Source organism: Monodelphis domestica, chromosome 1 (assembly GCF_027887165.1).
Source record: "Monodelphis domestica isolate mMonDom1 chromosome 1, mMonDom1.pri, whole genome shotgun sequence".
NCBI lineage: Eukaryota > Metazoa > Chordata > Mammalia > Didelphimorphia > Didelphidae > Monodelphis > Monodelphis domestica.
Genome location: NC_077227.1, coordinates 260,715,718 through 260,737,492, shown reverse-complemented (window position 1 = coordinate 260,737,492; position 21,775 = coordinate 260,715,718). Strand labels below are relative to the sequence as shown.

Below are 21,775 nucleotides of genomic sequence, written 5' to 3'. Positions count from 1 at the left end.
AGAAAGCTTTGGGCAATATGTAATGATAGAACTGATGAATTTTTTATACTTCTCAATAGCAAAATAGTTCGGCAATCGTTTCCTATAAAAGTAAATGTTTTCATTCTTTTATACTATTTTAAAAAATACATTTAGTCCCTTTTATTCTTCATGTGGAAAAACTTACAGATTGATTTTTAATACGAGTTCCGCAAATGGCAACTAAATGGATGGAAATATTCATGCTGCCATGCTACTCTTAAGGATGTGCATGGTTGTTTCTAAGCATTAAAAAGCTGCTGAAAACATTTGAAACACCCTCCTTTACTTTCCTAGCTTTTGACTGCTTAGGAAAAAGATCAAGTTCTATGTTGAACAAAGTTGTTCTGAAGATTGGTGAGATTATATTTGATTTGCTTGTTTTCAAATTAATTTTTGAATAAATTCTGTTGGATTTTTAGGTGCATTATCTTCTCACTTTCTATGCTAAGTGAAACGAAATGATATTGATGAACTTGAAGTGCAAAGCAGTTCTCTTCCTTTTAACTGCATCTGTAATTGCAAGAAAGCTTAGTCACATGATCATGCAGACATATCTAGATACTCTTGTTAAAGAAAAATATTTCTTTTTTCTTGCTTTGCTAAAAAGCAAAGTGAATTGTAAATAATCTGTAATAATCTTTTTAATTAAAATTAAATAACAAAAAATTTAGGTCTATAAATATTGAGAAATTGTGGGTCTCGAGAACAATTTATCCTTTTGCTTGTGTATATGCCTACCCTTTATTTTTATTATGTTGACTAGAAATCTTTACTACAGTCATATAAACATTGTCCTTTGATTAGCTGTAGCCATTATTTGCAATGTCCAGGCTGCTTATATTTGTTTAAGTAGCATGTCATTTTTCCAGATAAGATATTTTGTATCAAGAGTCTTAATTCACTTATGATCATATTTGAATATGTTTTAACTTCAAATTTCCTCTACTGGTATTTAAACATGAAGTACATTGTCTTAGAAATATCTACATTTGCAACTCATTTTCTAGAATTACATTATTTAAAAATTATACCATTGTTATTGCCTTCCAAATGTGGGTCATAAATATACTATTTACATTAGTCATCTCTTGCTTGGCTCTTCTCCTTTCTGTTACAATTTTTTTTTTAATATCTAATTAATCACTGTTTGTTCTTGTGTGTATGTGGGTACCATAATCCCATGTTTCTGACTTAGTTATTACTTCTTTTTAACATTTGTCCTAACCAAATATATAACAAAATGGTCTTCCTTTATAATTTTGATCATCTGCTAAACCATAAGCCTAGAAAAATATTTCCAACTTCAGTACACCAAAGGTCCATTATTTTGTCAGCACTGGGTATTCTCTACTCTTTTGCCAATCATAATCCCTTAGCCACTTGAGATAATAGACATCATGAACTATTGTATTTAAAGAATTACATCATATGATGACCAACCTTTTGTAGTGGCCTTCTTTGAACTTAGTTATAATCGTTTTGGATAGGAAGACATATTTGGGCCATATTTGAAATCTTTCTGTCTTGGTAAGAACTTATGAGATTGTGCTGGAATGTCAGACCCTTTGAAAGTCTAGGGTTATCTTAATTCTGCAATGAAACATTTAAATATGGTTATAGTTTGCTGAAGGCTGATGTGTAAAAAGTATATACAAATAGCAAGGATTAAATAGGAGAAAAACAAGGGAGACTCTGTCATCCCAATTTCTGAAGTAACTATTCCATAGAATAGAAACATTTAACTAAATTTACAATTTTTTGAAAATACAGCCTTTTTTTCCTACTTCATATCTTGAGATGCGTGATCATTACTCAAGTATCCAAGTCACTTTCTGAATTTAATCTTGAGCCCTATTTCTCCCAAAGAACATTTACCTTTATATGTCAATATAATAAAAAAAATGACAATACCACCTAAGTTAATTTATGTACACAGTGCCTTCCTATTTAGATTTAGCAAAGGATTACTTTATAGAGTTAGGGGGTAAATTTTTCTGGAAGAACAAAGGATAACCAGTCTCAAGAGAAATAAGGGGATCTTCACTATACTTCACTATACTAGATCTCTGTCCCAATTAAGAAGTTGTGTCTTCCACCTTTGCTATATTTTATTTCATGTTATCTTAATTTTATTTATTTGGAAGTTTTACTTTTCTGAATAATAATATTACTTTTTTTTTTCAATACTGTGTATTGGTTCCAAGGCAGAAGAGTGGTAAGGGCTAGGCAATGGGGGTTAAGTGACTTGCCCAAGATCACACAAATGTCTGAGGCCAGACTTGAACCTAGGACTTCCCATCTCTAGGACTGTCTCTCAATCTACTGAGCTACCCAGCTGCCCCCAACATTATTTTTTATTAGCTAATAAATTAAAAACCACAGCAAAACAGAAGCCATTAAAACTATTTGTTACTGGTTAAAAAATAGAAAAGTTGATCTCTATTTAAAAATTAGTTCACTAAGATTCAGAAACAAACAAGCATAGTATGTTTGATGAATCCAGAGACTTCCAAATAGTAGATTTAAGAGTTATTGTTTCATGAAACTCCTGGGAAAGCACTTTGACAAAAATTGATTTAGACCAGTATTTTTCACATTCTATTATATAATCCAAATAAATATTTGCCCTAAATATTGACCTTGGATGACGAACCAAGGGGTAGAGAAGATTCCAGAAGATAAAATAAATAATTTTAGTTACATAAAATTGAGATGCTTTTGTGCAAATAAAATCCACAAAGTTAATTATAAGAGAATCACTTTACTACAAAATGTCTATACCAAGTTGTTGGGTTTTTTTTTCTGTTAAATTTTTAAAAATCTTCCCCCAAAGTCCTTCCTCTTCTCTTTATATTTTAGTTAGTAGAAGTCTTCAGGAATTCTATTCTGTTAAAAAATAAAAGTGCCTCTTTCAACTCTATCTTATACTGTTTTACTTTCCTTGTCCTATCTTTCAGCTGCATTGAGTTGTAGTTTTGTACATATAAGTAGATAACTACTACAGTAGCAAAAAACTGGACCTAAGTGCCCCCACACACACAAGTTGCTCTAATACTGAAGTAAAAGTCAAAATAAGTCAACTTTATTAAGGGACATATCCAAGAGCATTCACTTAACTATTAGCTCTCATTACAGTGTAATCGCATATAAGACTATGCCTTAAATCCAGCTATCTAGTGTATATATTTGTATTCAACTTTTCTTTTTCATCCTGACCATCTCAAAAAGCCTTATTCTCATTCTCGTCCCTATTGTCAATGCCTGGAAGCACTAGGTCCAGTTATCCCTCTTTTCTCTTCTATACTTATTTTGCTTCCTTACCTGACAAGTGCAAGAGTTAACAATCATGTGAGCTAAAGAGTAGTATAGGAAAAAAGAAAGCCAAACCATCTCCTATTATCTTTATAGTGATTCATTTTCAGAACCAAGTGCCTTCTACCTTAATTTATGAGGCTGTCTTTTAGCGTCCCAGTTATGTCAAAACTAAGAGTCTTTCTGTTGTTTGTGTAGTGCCGACCTCCGAGGTTCATAAAATAGTTGATTGTATATTTTCTCATAACAGTCCTTACTATGCCAGGCATTGGTGTTATGTTATGGATTTGTAATTTGATGAAGTTCCATGCATCTTCATTAATTTTTGTAGATGCAACCTTTTATCTACCATAGTTTGGAAATGTTGAAAGTTGAAGTAGACAATTAAAAGACTTCCTACTCTTGGACTGTAGATAGTACCTTGCTGGTACTGATTGCCTAAAGTTTTCTGCACTTCTATCAGTAGGGAAACATTAGAGAAGTTAGCATGTGATGGCTCAGTCATCTACATATCAGAGAGAGTGATTTGATTATCAGGGAATCTAACCCACACATAGACCCCACAAGTGGTTGGGAATGGATTGTCTTTGCAGTGCTCCCAACAGTGTCTGGGACTGTCTTGTAAAGAGGAAAGCTGGGGCAGCTGGTGTAATGTGGAGGAGAGAAAAGGGGAAAAGTCTGCAGCAGAGCTGGAGAAGCTAGGACTGCTGAACTGTCAATCAAGGAGAACATTCTAATTGGAATGGTGACCAGGAAGGACCATGAAAAAGGAACAGACAAGCTGAGGAACTTGGTCTCTTGCCCTTGGGACAGAAAGGAAAAAGGACAGAAAAGTCCTGTTCTCTGGTTTCTCTCTATATACTACGATACTGAATCTTCAAAACTTAACCATTTTCCCAAATCTGAACTCTATTCCTTCATCCTCCAATTTAGGAATTGTTTTAGAATTGTTTAGAGGGAGGAGGGAGAAGATTGGCAGATCTGATCTTGAAATTATCATTTCGGGGGCAGCTGGGTACCTCAGTGGATTGAGAGCCAGGCCTAAAGACGGGAGGTTCTAGGTTCAAATCTGGCCTCAGACACTTCCTAGCTGTGTGACCCTGGGCAAATCACTTGACCCCCATTGCCTAGCCCTTACCACTCTTATACTTACCCGGTATTGATTCCAAGACAGAAGGTAAGGGTTTATTAAAAAAAAAAAAGAAAGAAATTATCATTTCCCACTTAAAATAATCCCCTTCTCACTCTTCTGCCTTTGAACCAATAAACAGTATTGATTCTAAGGTGGAAGGTGAGAGAGACAGAGAGAGACAGAGACCACTTTCAGGAGGTTTGGAGTAATTTTCCATTGTTGTACTAGATTATGTGTTCCATGAAAACCAAGCTTTTTCATAAACACTGTCACCCTTCTGAAAGTCTTGTCAAAGAATACTATGATTGTTTCTTTCAGAATTCTCCTAAGGTGAGGTCTTGTAACTTTACTTACAGCTAAGAGATAAACCATTCATGATAGTCTTTCTTTCCTCAGATACTTCAAAATACAAATTTGGCCATAACTTATTCCTAAATATCATCAGGTAGTGGGGAATGCCTGATAGCATTCCTATTAGGAAAGCCAAACACTGGCTTCACCGAGACTTTTGTTACAGTCCCAGTGTCTGCCATTTTCATCAGCCTATGATTGAAATGTTTTGGGTGTATCTCTTTGAGATGGCAAAAGTATAATTTTTTGGTACTAGTCAAAACTCAGATCTCTTGAACAGTATGCTTTTAAAGGGTTTGTCTCAATTTTGTCTTGGGAGGAATAAATAAATAAACGCACATTTTATTCATTCATTTATTCATAAACCCTTACCATCTGTTTTAGTGTCAATTCTTAGTATCAAGACCTTTGCAGCAAGAGCTAGGCAGTCAGGGGTGACTTGCCCAGCATCACACAGCTAGGAAAAGTCTGAGGCTGGATTACCAGGCCTAACATTCTATCTACTATGCTACTTAACTGCCCCAATTTATTTATTTATTACAGGTCCTGCCTCAGATAATGACTGTGTGACTCTGGTCATGTCACTTAATCTCTCAGTTTTATACATCCATTAATTGGAATTAATAATAGCACCTACTTTCCACTGTTGTGAGGATAAAATGAGATTTGTAAAATTAAAAGCTCTACATAATGTTAAGGTTATTGTTAATGATTTGATGAAAATCTCATACTTAATAAATTGGAAGTAAGAAATTGAACTGAAGCATTGTGACTCAAAATTCATTTATCTTTCCAGTGTCACATACTGCTTCTTTAAATTACAGGAAACATAACTTTAGATTCACAGATACTAAGGAAATGCTAAATAGCACTAAAATATACTATTTTCTCATCAACTTTTATCATTGTAGAATAACAAAGCAATGCAATTTTGAGTTTTTTGAGGCACTGACTTTTAGTCAACAAACAAGCAAGATCAAATTCTGCCTGTAGTATTTATGTAATATACTATTAGCTGTGTAAAAGTGGATACATTATTTTGCTACTCTGAAACTTAAATTTCTTAGAAGTCTGATAATACTGCTCATGGTATCCATCTCACACTTGTTGTAAGGCTCAAGAGAGGTAATGTATTTGAAATATTTTGCAAGCCTTAAAGTGCCCTAAAAGTGCAGTTACTCTGAGTTTTATTTTGTACTGGTAGGGGTTGAAAATCCAGCTACTTATAGAATACTCTTGAGATGCCAGTACCTCCTTAACTGTAGGGCCTAATAATTATAGCATAAAAAAACTTCAGGCTTGCCATTAATTTGGGGGGGAAAGGGGGAGATCTTAAGAAAATGGGGTAAAAAAGTCAACTGTTGAGTAATAGACTTAAGAGTCTAAGTCAGCCCCCCTACTAAACAAATATAGCAAAAACTTGCTCTATCCAAAAACCTCAGGAAGTGACTTGTTGATACTTTTATGAATCAATGCCTGTTTTAAAAACTACTTTAAATGGAAATCTGCCCAAAATGTATTACATGGTCCTTTGCTTTCATAAACAGAATAAATTCTAAATATAATTTAACCTTTCCTTGATAACTCAGGGTCACTATCCAGAACATATCATCTGATTCATATAACTTCCTGAGAAACTGGCTACCTTATACCTTTTCTTTTATCTTTTATCTCAACTTTAGCTCTTACCTTTCCCGTGTTACTATTTTAAATTTCATGGAATTTCTGAGAGAAAGATATAACATTATCTTTCTATCTTAGTTTTTATAGATGAAATATATAGACGTAGATAAATTTTTAAAGTAAATTGACACTAAAATTTCATTTTATTCTGTGATCATTTCAAGCTTCTTTTTTTAAACCACTCTGTAAATCAGTGATGCCATCAGTTGATATTGAGGTATATTGAGCTATGTGGTTCAAATTTAATAGCTCCTGGTTGTTATACTTTTAAAATTTGTGTTTGTTTTTTATAATTGTCTGCCTATTATGGTCATCTAACTTCTCCCTACTTCTTTCCATTCTCCAATCCATCTTTGTTTATCTTCCAAAATAATTATCCATCTTTTTTCTTATCAGTATCTTTCTTAGAGTATAAACCCAGTAATAGAATGTCAGGTTTAAAGAGACCTTCCAAATGGTTGTATCATTTTACAGCTTTACTAATAACATAACTAATAATATATTATTATATATAATAACTAATAATAACTAATAACATATTAGTGTAGATGGAACCTCAAAGTCATTTTGATTCAATTTTCTCTTAGTAATTTGGTGCATTTTTTCATATGGTTATAAATGCTTTGCTTTTCTAACTTGAGAAATGTTTGTTCATTTCTTTTGACCACTTATATTGGGGAATGACTATGAGTCTTACATATGTTTATTAATTTTTTATAGCTCTTGTATACCAAGCTCTTATCAGGGAAATTTGATACGAAGTTTTTTTCCCCATTTGACCACTTCCCTTCTTATCCTAGACATGTGTGTGTATGTGTGTGTGTGTGTGTGTGTGTGCGCGCGTGTGTGTGTGCGTGCGCGCACGTGTGTGTGCACACACACAGAATCCTCTATCCATTTCTAACTACTGTGTTCTTTTCTTTCTTAAAAGGGCAGTTCGGGCATTATGACATCGAAAAAAAATCCTTTCCTAATCCCACCCCTAACACTCAATTGAAAGTGACTTCTCATTTTTTTCCCTAGCATTCTAGCTTGACCTCCCATTTGCCTTATTTACATTCTGTCTTGCATTGTGCTTATTTTTCTGATCATCATCTTCCCTATTTTTATTAAGATCCTATAGACGAGACTTTTTCCAGTTTTATATTTGTAGTATCCAATACAATTCCTTGGACTTCCTAGATGTTTATTGAATTTATTTGGATCAGAATAATTTAATAAATCTTTATGTTCTTGAAACCACATTAGCTGCTACTATATTTTGTTAAATATGTGTAAAATTTTGGAATAGACTTTTTTTTTCACTGTTGATCTGTGAGTGAAACATGCTATCTCTACAATATTGTGTGAATTTTAAAATGACCCTTTTTTTTTCATATTCTTTCAGAACACTGGAACTATTTTGGGGCAGATGAGAACCTGGGTCCAGTGGCTATAAGCATTCGAAGAGAAAAACCAGAAGAATTGAAAGAAAATGGACCTCCATACAACTATCGAATAATATTCAGAACTAGTGAGGTAAGCTATGAATGAATAAGACAGGCTTGTGGTTTAAGAGGAACTAATAATAAGTAGATGTTAAAATTTAATTGTGGTTGGACTCTGAATATATATATTAGGTGGTCGCCAGGGATTTGATTTCTAAATCCCCAAATGAATTACTGAAGTAAATGGAATTTATGATAGTATATTTACAATAGAAGGAAGATATTAAGGAATGAGGGGGGAAAAGGGGTTATAAGGAGAGAAAGGAGGAAAAACTCTGGCTTCATCTTAAACCCATTAGAATTTTTAAGTCCAAGCCAGGGGAAGACAGTTTCAAGAAGATGGGCCTTACCTGGAGGTTTCATGCCTCCATAAAGACGGGGGTCACTAAGTCAGCTTTTCTCTCGCCAACACTAACAGTCTAAAAGAAGTCTGGATCTCTGTCCGGTCGCTTCTCCAAGTCAGTGCCCGAATGTCCAAATGAATCTCCGAATGTCCATCTTCCCTTCAGCTCCAAGTGACTGATCCTTCACTCCAAGCCTGAATGACTGACTGTGTCTTCAGTCTTTTTTCCCTCAATTTAAAGACCTTTTTCTCTTGTGTCACCTCCTCTAAATTTTCACGTTTACCAATCACAGTATATGCTTTTCTCCAGGACTGCGTATTCTTTAGTTCTCACCTTCTTTGGTTAGATTATATCTTTTTGTAGTTACTTAACACTTTTGTTAAAATCTGAAAATAGATTGTAGCTTACAATTCTAGCTTCCCAATAAAGGAAGAGCTAAGTACCTTCATTGTTACAATCAGGAGATAGCTAAATCCAATCTTCACATAGTGTAAACCTTAAAATTTCTTAGACTTATAAATGTTGGAAATTTCACCATTGGGAAATTTCATACTTGGAAAATTTCTTACTGATAGTCTATTGGAATGGGAACCCCATTGGCATGGGAGGTTCCTCCTCCTCCCTTCTTAAGATTACTTTAGGACAGAAACCTTTTGCTGAACAATGGAAAGGACTTTGTCCTATGCTTAAGCATAGAACAGGAATTTCTTTGAGTCATGATTGATTTTAGAATTGATACAATAGAGATACTTGGAATGACAGAATCAGGTCTTGGAAAATACAACTTCCACCCCACTCAGTCCTAACAGGATTTAGGAAGGGCTGCAGCATAGATCAAAATTTAATTATTCCAATCTCTACCCTACTCAGGGTAACAGGATTTAGGAAGGGCTGTAGCAAAGGATCAAAGATTTAATTATTTGAGAATATGACCTTCAACAGACATGTGCAAAGCCAGAGACCTCTGGGCGGTCCTGGGTTAAGCTAGAGCCACCATTGGCACAGGGAAATTGATGGACAGTGATTGGTAGATGTGAGAACTGAGGGGAGGCAACTTGGATGGTTTCCTTAAAGATAGAGGGGTCTGAAGACTCAGGGGTGGTGGTTGAGGAGTTTGTCTGAGTGGTTGGAGTGTGCTCTGAGAAGCTTGCTCTGAAGGAAACTGAAGGTGGGGGCCCCGGAGACTGTTTCTCCATTTTGGTCACGTGAGTAATAGGGACTGATCTCCTTTCTTTGCCCAGCTATCTAAGGGCTTGGGCCTTTTGGCCCAGCCTAAACAGAGGGGGTATTTAAGCCCTATTCCCTTCTCTCCCCTTTCTCTCTCTCTCTCTCTTTCTCTCAATTCCTTTCTTCCTCCTGTTTGTAATTAAACTCTATAAAAGGCTGACGGCTGACTTGAGTTTTCATTTAGGAATTACATAGCTGAATTCCTTGGTGACCTTAAATTAATATGTATCAGTCTTTTAAAGTGATTTCCTTGTCACAATAGAAGTGTTCTAATTGACTTTTTTTTCTAATATTATTTAGATATTTATGTTTGATAATCCATTAGCACTCTGAAAATGAGTCAAAATGTTGACACCATTCTTCCACCATAAAAGGAGCATGTAATCTATCCACCTAACTTAGTAATCAACGATACATTGAAATAGCAACTCTTGCTCTACTCTTTCCCTCTCCACCATCTTTTCCTTTTAGTCATGTACACTTCTAAGATGTTGGGTGACAGAATCATAAACCTTTTCATTATCCAAGACCAGCCACCACCACAAGGTATATCTTTGCAGTACTTATGAGATACTACTCTGTGCTTCTTTGCAATTCTGTCAGACGGTTAGAACAAAGAGTAGTATCTCCATATTGCTGATAGAACCAAAGTTCAGAGAGAATTTTAAAGACAAGTTTAGGATCCAACTTTTTGTTTTTTAGAATGAGTTTCCTTTGTTACTAACAGATTGTAACTTCTTATATAGTACCTTCCCTAATCACTCCAGCTAAGTGATCTACCTTTTCTGTATTCAGGTGGCACAAAGTTCATATCATTTATATGGGAGTTATATTCTGTTCACACAGCCTCTCTAGCCTTTTTTTGACTCCTCATTGCCAGCAATTTTTAGCATGAAATTTTAGAATATCTCTTTAGTTGGAGATAAAGACAGCTATCATAAAAAATGTTAGTAGGCACTCAGTATTTATTGACCATATAGGTACCCAATTGATGGGTTACAAAAGAAGTAAGGATAAAAGGAAGGAAAGTGTCTGGTTCATGGCAAATAATATATAAATGTTATCTATTATAACTATTATTTTCATTATTATTAACTTGACATAGAGTGCCTTAATGCTTTATAAAGTATTTTACATAGATTTGAGCCTTATGACAACCTTGTGAAGGTAGTTTAAGTATAATTACCCCCATTTTGCAATGAGGTAAACAAGGCTCTGAGAGGTTAATTAACTTACTTATGCTCACTCAACTTGAAAGTGTGAAAGGCATGTTTCTAAGCAATTCTCCCTGACCAAAAACCGGGCATTTCATTATGTCAATCATGATGTCTTTCAAGTGTATATAAACAGGGATTAGTCTATAAATTGGAATACAAAATAGAACATTTCATTAAGTAAGCCATATTTTTAGAGATTTTACCAAAAATTTCTTCTTTAGTTTGCTTAAGTAGCTGCTTCTTACATAATATTTAATTCAAATGCTCAAATTCCAGCTATTATGTTAGTTTATATATTTGTATTTTTCATTCTCCTAAATTTTTTTAACCTGTACTTTACCATAATCATATACACCTTTGGTCTTTACTGTCGCTCACAAGTATTTTTCCATGATCAAGATCTCTATCTTACCTCTATCCTACCATAACTCATCATATCTTGTCATACTTTACTACTCTTAAACCTATTCTTCACCTTTAAGACTTTCAGGTCCTCCATCCCTCAGTACTCTCCTAGGCTTTGACATCACTTAATTTTTGTTCCTATCTATCTCGATGACATAGTTAATTAGTACAACTTTATATCTTCTACTTTCATGCTCCTTCCTTAATAACCTCTCACCTTGGATTATTCCTAATATTTGCCTCATCTCTTATTAATCACAACCTGGTGAATGGTGGTGGGATGAATTCACTTAACCATGCTGATTATAACCAATATAATTTTGTTATCTAATTTCACTGGGCCTTCATAGCTACACAACAATTCCTTTATTGGCTGCCTAATTGGCACACATATTCCCCACAGTGGCTATTCCACTATTCTAAATCTGAGACTATTCATAATGACTCAGTTTTATCCCTTGCAAAGCTTCTAGCACATGGTAGGTAGGTTTTGAACAAATGTTTATTGATTTGATTGCAGATTGCATCTCCTTTTCCCCTGGCTCCACAAAAGGACAGTCCTTTCTCATCTCTGTTTATTTTTGGGTTTGTTAAATCTTTTCTGTGCTTCTTCATTCGTAATTTGTTTTGAATGCCTCTGAATATGTTGACCCTTGATATCTCCCACTATCCCTTAAACTCTTACTGAAGCTCCATTGAGTTTGCTCTGCTTCCACCAAATTCCTAGAGGAATTAATAGTTCAAATAAAGTTCATTAAACATAACAGTTTTTGTTGGAGCTTTATTTTTATAGTTAAATACTTCAAATTCATCTTGTTTGCTGAGCAGCCATTTCACAGAAACTTTGAACTTCAATTTTTTGTTTTTTAATCATTAACAATGGTAGAAAAAATTCCAGTTAGTGACATTTACATTTAGTCTTCAACAAATTGAGAAAGATATAGGGCTGATGTTTTTATGATATCTATTTACTTTATAAACATGGCTTAACACTGATGTTGGTGAAAGGTTGCCTGTGTTATTGCACTAAAGATGCACTGTACAGTAGTACTTCAAGTATGAAATCTCTGAGTATTTACTTTATTTAATACTAGTTCATCTGTTATTAAATAGCAGTACAACCACTGCTACTTCTCCTAACTCCAACAATAATTACTAATATTTATTTTTAAACTTTTATCTTCTGTCTTAATGTCATCTATGTATTGATCCCATGGCAGAAGAGTGGTAAGGGCTAGGAAGTGGGGGGTCAAGTGACTTGCCCAGGGTCACAAAGCTAGGAAGTATCTGTGGTCAGATTTGAGCTCAAGACCTCCTATCTCTAAGCCTTGCTCTCCATCCCCTGAGTCACCCAGCTGCCTTTAATTATTAACATTTATATAGTACTGTGTGATAGATACTGTGCTAAGCACTTCAGTTATAAAATCATTTGGTTCTCAAGTAATCCTTGAAAGTAGGTACTATTATTATCCTCATTTTACTGATGAGGATATTAAGTCAGGCAGAGGCTAAGTGACTTGCCCAGGGTCACACAACTAGTAAGTGCCTAAGACTCGATTTGTTTTCAGGTCCCCCTGACTCTAGCACTCTATACACAATGCCACTAGAGCACTTAGAGAGAAAGCAGTTGCAGCCAGGGAAAGGAAGGGCATTCTGGAAGAGGTGCTTGAATTGAAGTTTAATGCAAGCCAGAGATTCCAAGCACTAAGTATGGAGCATTGCCAGTACAATCACAGAAGCAGTAAATGGGACTGTTGGATAGAGGGAATAAGAACAAGCCAGTTTGATCATAAAGTCAAGGAGGGGAGTAGAATGTTATTAAGGTGGGAAGAGACTAGGTTGGGAAGATGTTTAAATTTTGAAATATTTTATATTTGATCCCAGACATAACAAAGAGCCACTGGAGTTTATTGAGCAGAAGGGTGGTGTGGTTAGATTTGCCAACTGAGTGGTTGGTATCCTGAAATGAGTAAAGACTTGAGGGAGAGAGACCAATGTGGAAGCTAATACAGTTATTTAGAAAAGGGACATGGAGAGAGAAAGAGATATATATGAGGGAGACTGTGGAGAAATAATTTGAGGTGATGTATATGATTGAAAGAAGCATAGAAGACCCCACTGATCTTGTGATTCTTGGTGCCTGGAAGGATGATGGTCCTCTCCAGAGTAATAGGGAAGATCAGAAGAGGGGAATGTTTTGGGGAAAATTGGACATATTAAATTTGAGGTAATTATATTACACTTGTAATGTCTAGAGGCATTTGGTTGTATGAAGGACTGGGCCTCAGCAGAAAGACTAGAATTGGATAAATAGATTTGGAAATAATCTGAATAGGAATAATAACTGTTTACTCATCAACCTTTTCATTTGTATGAAAGTTTCTTAAAACTGTGTAAGCCACTTAATGAACATGAAGGATGAGTTCATCTATACTTATCAGAATTATTAATAAACTAATCCACCTTACTTTTATTGTGGAACTGTATTTACTTTCTTTTTTTAAAAAACAAAACAAAACAAAAAAACCTTTCCTTCTGTCTTAGAATCAATACTTTGCATTGGTTCCAAGGCAGAAGGCAGTAAGGCCTGCCCAGAGTCACACAGCTGGGAAGTGTCTGAGATCCAATTTGAACCCAGGACCTCCCATCTCTAGGTCTAGCTCTTCATCTCCTGAGCCACCTATCTGCTCCCCTATTGTATTTATTTTCAAGTCATTTATCCATGTATACTTTCACTTGCTTCATAAATAACTATGAAATGGTCAGTAGAAGAGATTTTCCTGGTTTTATAGATGGAAGGTCTGTAGCTGAAGATTTATGGTGTTTATAATTTAATTTGAGCTCCAGCCAACCTGATTTCAGCTTCATGTAAGCCACATTCACATTGGAGCCAGTCTTTTTTGACTGACTTTGTTCTCTGTAAGACATTGGCCTAGTCATTAATAACACTAATGACCTGGAAATTAGTAAGAGCAAAAGTAATTATGTAAAGGGAGTGTTATTCTTTACTTTTTTCCCCACAGACTTCATCTTTTGTGAAATTAACTATTTGTCTTCCAGTTGCCTCTGATACACTGAATAGAATTAGGAGGCTTTTTTCTAAATAAGGAATGTTTGTGGTCTCAGTCCCCATGGCCTGTTACAGAATAAAAGTGAAGACCCTAACAATTGAGTTATTGAGCTCTTTCTATATCTGTATATATGAAAAGAAAAGGGCTCTATTTTTGTCAGAATTAGATATTAAATAGTAAGAACAAAGTTTTTCCTATCATCAGTACTAGGTGAACAATTAAATGCAAATGAAAGTGGAAATATGCTAATCAGGTATGCTCACTACAAATAGCATAAAGTCTCTTCCTCATGTAGGAAGATTAATAGAAGCCAGCATATTGATTTTATCTTTTCTAGATCTTTTTTTCTCCCCTCCATAGGCAACATTACACTTAGATTAACAAGTGGTACATGGCATTTCCTGGGAATTAAGACTCCATTAGAGTTTATGCCTAAGGAGCATTAGCTCTTCCTGAACTAGTTGTTAATACATAGAAATTTCCCTTTAGCTCTTGTTAGCTTAAATGCACATTCTGTCTGAAGAGAAAGAAGGCTTTTTAAGTAAAAAGGAAATGGAGAATAAGGTTTATATTTGTAGGTTCTCTTAACTTTTTCTAATTAGATTAAAATTAAATCCTCTTACTGAGTCAGCTTTGAATAAAATTAATATGTGGCTTGCCATTTTACTTTTTGGCTGATCACTATTCAGTGAAAGAGTGCCTACTGGGTGTAGAACACCAATGAGGGATTAGGGAGAATACAAAGTTTTGTTCAGCTACAGTTCCTACCCTCATCAAAGTTATAATTTACAGAGATAAAAACATTACTTCATTATGCAATATTTTATCATTAGTTCATTTGCGAATTATAAAAGAAAGTACTTTATGAGTTTGATAGATAAAGTTATTTCAAAGGAAGAAATCTAAGAAGAAAGGGAAAAGATTAAGCAGAGATTAATAAAGAAGGTAAGATTTCATTGGATAGGCATTGAGGTAGTTTAAATAGAATTTTTCTTTAGCATGCACGTAAAGGAGAATATTCCAGACATAATGAGTGACTGAGTAAAGAAGAGAAGGAATGAAAACTTAGCCTTTGGGTGTTTAGAAAGCTGGAGATAGTCTAATTTGGCTAGAGTAAAATATTTGTTGTGGGAAGGAGTAACATGAGTTTGGAAATGTAGGCTGATGCTCAGTTGTGAAATGCCTTAAATTCCAGAGGAGTTTGAAACTCAGTAAGCAGTAGCATTGAAATTTTTTTTTATTTATTCGATTATTTAATTATTTTCATTATATACACCATTTGGATTCTGCTTGGCTTTCTTCAGTCATTCTTAAGATATTTGCCCCATTTTCTCATACATAAATATTAACATGATTTCTCATACTATCTGATTCTTCTTCCTTTCTTTATGTAACCTCACAAAAATAATTCATCCCTCCCAAAATATGAAACTGTAGGACTTGGTTACGATTGCTAAATTAAATAATAATCTTTTGAGGCACACCAGTATGTTGGAAGAGACTTACCAAAATATACTTCTCTTCTAGCTCCTGACATTAAGAGGTGCTGTACTAGAAGATGCCATCCCTTCAACTGCAAAGCATTGTACAGCTAGAGGATTGCCCTTGAAAGAAGTACTGGAGCATGTGATTCCTGAGCTAAATGTTCAGTGCCTGAGGTTGGCCTTCAACACCCCCAAAGTCACAGAGCAACTCATGAAACTGGATGAACAAGGGGTAAGTGAAATTCTAGAAGATAATGTTCCTTTTATCTGAGTAGAACTATTTTTCCCAAATATAATCTTCCCCAATTTTTTTCTCCTACTCAGTTGAGAGCCCAGTTAGTTCACTGACTATTTTCTTCATCTGCCCAAGATATATGTACTGATAGACTAGCTTAATGGACTATCTGATCTTTGGCATATCCTGGTCTGAACAGTGGGCATTCTTTCCTCTCTTTTTTTTTCCCCGTGTAGATTGTTAGGGCAAATTCTTGACAGACTTTTGGATCTCATTTAGTAGACTTTTCAGTGATTCATTGATTAATAAAAGCAGCACAATGCAATCCACTTAAAGGAACTTTGTCAGAACCATATTGCCTTTAATAAAGCATCAATCTCTCTTCCATTTGGACTCTATGCTAAATAGTTCTCATGTTGGTAGCAAACACAATTGGCTAGCATGAATTTCTCTGTTTTATACTTTGCTCAATATTAATACTCTCAGGCTCATTAAACAAAGCTATCTCTTTTGTTGATCAGATTACGTAGCAAGTAATTTTGAATAGACAACATGCATAGGAAATATAGCGAAGGACATTAAAACAAATTTTGTCCTACTGAATATGATATTTCTTATATTCAATGAAAAACAAACAGATCTTTTATCTGTGCAGCTTTTAGTCAGTTTTTTGATGGTAGATTTGAAAATATAATTTGTGAAAGCTTAACTGTTCTTCATATTTTCATCAATGATGACCTTGACAAGTTATATAATGATGTAAGGAAACAGACTGCTACAGTGTAAGTGCACTTGCTCTAGAGTCAAAAGACTTGGTTTCTAACCTATCTCTGATATTTACTACCTTTGTTATTGTGGGTCAATCACTTAACTTCCTGGGCCTCAGTTTCTATATCTCTAAGAAAAGGAGGTTATGCTCGATTTCATCCAACATCCTTTCCAGCTCTACAGCTGGAATCTTAAATGCTTATAGAGAGGAGAAAGTAGACATACGGATCCTTCATTTTTTTCCCTAAGGATTTGGTATTTTTGCTCTTTTTCATTTATCTTGAAATATAATACCCTCCAAACTATGTTACCTCTCTGATGGATTTTCACTGGGTATACTTAAACTTATCTAGCCACTCTTCTTTTTTTGTTTTTGGTGCCATTTTGATTTTTTTTTCATGCAACATATTTAAAATTAAAATATACAGATGTGTAGTGCCACTGTTAAAAATGAGAAACTTTGAAGGCTCTTGTTTCTTGGTCCATTTTTCATTCCCTCTTTCAACTTTCGGTATCAAATGTTTCTGGGATAATATGGGTATATTGGATTGATAAGCTTTTTTTGGTAAATTCATTTTTCACATGACTCTTATTATTTCATGAGGTCATACTGCTTCATAATCTTCTAACATACTTCTCTGTAAAATACTGTGAATAAAATTATAGTCTAATAACCCTGACCAAGAGAATGGGTGCTTACTGGATAATGCTGTTTTAAGGCATTTTTGGCCTTTATACTTTGATAAATGCTTTATATTAGTTAAACTAATGTAAAGAATGGTCAAAATTAATGTCAATCAATATCTATTCTTTTAGCAATTTTGCATTTTTCATTTCATACCTCCTTTCTCAGAAAGGATTCAAATGATATATAGATTTCAGTTTTTTTCTGTTGTGTATAAGTCTTTGATCTCTTTCCTATCTTAATCCAGAGTCAAGTGTTCCAAAAATTTTTTCACCATTTTCCTATATATTCCTGGCTTTGCAAAGGAGTCATTGAGTAATTATGTGTTTGTGTGTGTGTATAGGTATGAATGAATGTATATATGTATTCAATTTTTTTAGAGTATAACTAAGATATCTTCAAAATTTCTATCGCTTTGCATCTTCCGCAACCCTTTTTGCCACAAAAGCTGAAATTCTATTCCATAGTAATCCTTTTTTAAATACTCTCAATTAATGCCATTTTATTTAAATTAATGTTTCTAAGTAGTTTAGAAACTGTGTGACCTCTGCCCCCTTTCCCATTACTACTTTCTATTCACTATAGAGGAAGGATATGTAGGACTGATGACTATTGTGTATTACTCTTAGTTTCTGAGGTTATCATGGCCAAAAAATTTACCACCTACTGTAGGCTTGCTCTTCTCATCTCAGTGAACTTTTCTGCACTTAACTTGGCAAGACCTCAGAAAGTAGGTATAATCTAATACTGGTTCTGTATTTAAAGCTTTTCCAGTACAATGGTACTTTGAAAAATGAACACCTTGTAAAAGTAATAATGTGCAATGAATTGATTATGAACTGATTTAGTTACTCTTCTTTTTGTGCTTACAAAGTATCTTCAGTTTATATTAAAGTGAAGTGAAGCTCATAAGTGAACTTCTCTTCAGAACTAGGCACAAGGAGGCTAAGGAGACTCTTGTTATAAAAAATAAATTATTTATTGAAAATATAAGGATAAAAAGGATTTCTAACTCCACCCAAATAAAACTTCCTGTATCCTTGATTTCATATATTAACAAACTAGAGAGGACAGAGGTCAATGAATTGGACATGCAAATTAAAAAACTAGAAAGTGAACAAATTAAAAATCCTCAGATGAAGATTAACTTAGAGATCCTAAAAATCAAAGGAGAAATTAATAAAATTGAAAGTCAAAGAACTATTGATTTAATAAATAAGCCTAGAAGCTAGTACTTTGAAAAAAACAAATAAAATAGACAAAGTCTTGGTCAATCTAATTAAAAAAAGGAAAGAATAAACCAAATTTACAGTATCCAAGATGAAAAGGGGAGAGCCCACCTCTAATAAAGAGGAAATTAAGGCAATCATTAAAAACTATTATGCCCAATTATATGGCCAAAAATATGAAAATCTAGGTGATATGGATGAATATTTACCAATATATAAATTGCCTAGACTAACAGAGGAAGAAATAGACTACCTAAACAACCCCATAGCAACAAAAATCACATGATTATCTCAATAGATGCAGAAAAAGCCTTTGACAAAATATAACACCCATTCCTATTGAAAACACAAGAAAGTATAGGAATATAAGGGCCTTTCCTAAAAACAATATACAGTATATATCTATAATCATTAGCAAACATCATCTGCAATGGGGATAAACTAGAAGCTTTCCCAGTTAGATCAGGAGTGAAACACGGATGCCCATAACCTCTATTATTTAACATTGTACTAGAAACATTGTAGTGATTAGAGAAGAAATTGAAGGTATTAAAATTGGCAATGAGAAGACCAAACTATCACTCTTTGGGGATGATATGATGGTCTACTTAAAGAGTCCTAGAGAATCGACCAAAAAGCTAGTGGAAATAATCAACAACTTTAGCAAAATTGGAGGATACAAAATAAACCCACTTAAGTCATCAACATTTCTGTGTATCTCCAACACATCTCAGCAGCAAGAACTAGAAAGAGAAATCCCATTCAAAATCACCTTAGACAAAATAAAATACCTAGGAATCTATCTCCCAAGACAAACACAGGAACTATATGAACACAACTACAAAACCCTATCCACAAAATTAAAACTAGATCTAAACAATTGGAAAAACATTGATTACTCATGGGTAGGACAAGCCAATATAATAAAAATGACCATTCTACCCAAACTTATTTACTTATTTAGTACCATACCCATTGAACTACCAAAAAACTTTTTTACTGAATTAGAAAAAAAACAAATAAGACTCCCTGGTTCCGCAAGGAACTGCTTCTCCTGTTTCCACTGGCTACACTGATCCTTCCTGATCTGATTAACCCAAATTTTTACTATTCTAAATAAACTAACACTATTATCTTTATGTAGAGAGTGAGTTATGTTAAGTGATAGTGCATAAAATGAAAACCTTCCTTGCCAGCATCTTCACCTGACCTTGAAGGTAAATAACATTTCATAAGAAAGTTTATTTCTTTACATTCCTTCTTATTATCTATGAATATATTTATTTATTATTATAAAATACATTTTTGTATTTAAAAGCATATAAAACAAATTAACAGATTTAATTAATAAATAAAATAATATAAAATCTATATAAATAAAATAATATAATATAAAAATAAATAAATAAAACAAATTAATAAATTTATTTTTTATGAAATACATTTTCATATTTAAAAGTAAATAAAATATTCGTGAGGTTTTGGGGGGTCTGGAACGGATTAATTGCATTTCCATTAACTTAAACTCTATTTGACACACAAGCAAATTGAGTTACAAGCTAGCTCTGGAACAAATTAAACTAGTGTGTCAAGGTACCACTGTATAGGATTGAGGAGGTAAGATTATTTGATGGATATCTTTTAGTTTAGCCTTCTAAAATCTTGTCATCTGCACATCATAATGAGTCTTTGGAATGTCTCTTGTATAGAGAACAGATAAATTGGAATTACTAAATAATACCAAAGCCCAATTTAAGCCAATGATTCCATTCAGTATGGTACTTTATCACTAGTACCAGAATGGAAGGATTTTTTTCCACTCATTATTTCCATGGTGGAAGAAATAATTCTGCATTTGTTTGTTACTTGGTTACATAAAAAGTCATCTAAATTTAATTATATAATCAGTAGCAGATTTGTCTTATGTGATACCGTATCACTTCCATTTTAAAAACATAAAAAAAAAACAGTCCTTTACCTGCCTCCCTTGGCAGTTCTTACTATGTTGATCTTGATAGTGAGTTGTGCATAAAAGGGTAGCAACTTTTTTTTAACTCGTGTTTATGATTTACAAAAAGGAAAATTATCCATTATTGAATACCGTTTTTGTGAATAATTGGTAACTTGAAAATACTAATCTAGATTTTTCTCTTTATAATCATAGGACATGATTAAATATAGTGTCACATTAAACATAAAATTGAAGACAATTCCTGGCACAAAGCAAGTGCTTAATAAGTTTTTGCTGAAAAGTGATTAGGCAACAAATTGAAAACAACCTAAGATTTTAATGAAAGCTTTCAATATGAGTCAGCAATATAAAACAGTAGTCCAAAAAAAATGGCTAGAGTTACTCTCTAGAAATCCCAATTAAGAAGTCATGTTAATGTTAGCTAAGGTTAAGATGCAGATGATATGCAAAAAATGATACAAATTGCATGACAGAACAAACCAAATCCTTAAATGTAAGATGGCCTCTCAATGACTTAGCCTGGTCAGTTAAGGTTGATTCATTTTCATGAAAATTTCATGTGAATGGAATTTCAGAAGCAAGTAGAGCAAATGCAGGAAAAGAGAAAATGTGCTTAGACCAGAGGATAACCCTAGAGAAAAAATAAGTCCCCAAATCAAAGATTTTATTTATTATAACATAATTATTATTATGAACAGAATCCTCCTATATTACCTTTTCCTTGCCACTATATTTACTCTCCTTATATTGTATCTTTCTTTTACTTCTCCCACATTATGGCTCCTATAAGTTTTATATTATTTTTAAGATCTGCCCACAGTCCTCCATTGCCACACCATACTCAGGTCTATTGTCTTCACTAGTATCCCATGTTTATTGTAACTTCTCTTCCCATTCTAAGAAAACTCACAATCCCATGATGGTCTCATCTTATTACTATACAGAATTTAAAATTATTTTTATGATCAATATTGCTAACTTGTTTTAATACAATAATTTGCCCTGTCAGGTAAATTCTTAATAAATACTGCTTTCTCAATACTTAAAATACAACTTTCTCTTCACCTCTGCCTTCTAAAATTCTTCTTTCTCTTTAAGCCTCAGTTTAAATAGCACCTCTTCCATGCCTTCCCCTTCCCCCCCTCCAGCTAG

General features: G+C 33.9%; 1 protein-coding gene across 50 annotated transcripts in view; it reads left to right on the top strand.

The window, feature by feature from the left end:
* Window positions 1-21,775, top strand: part of SIPA1L1 (signal induced proliferation associated 1 like 1) — a 368,156-nt gene that overhangs the window by 209,108 nt on the left and 137,273 nt on the right. For all 50 annotated transcript variants that reach the window (XM_016423170.2, XM_056810730.1, XM_056810732.1 and 47 more), the window contains 2 exons: window positions 7,887-8,017; window positions 15,778-15,966. In XM_016423170.2, coding sequence (XP_016278656.1) covers window positions 7,887-8,017; window positions 15,778-15,966 — 320 coding nt within the window. The remainder of the gene's footprint in view (window positions 1-7,886; window positions 8,018-15,777; window positions 15,967-21,775) is intronic.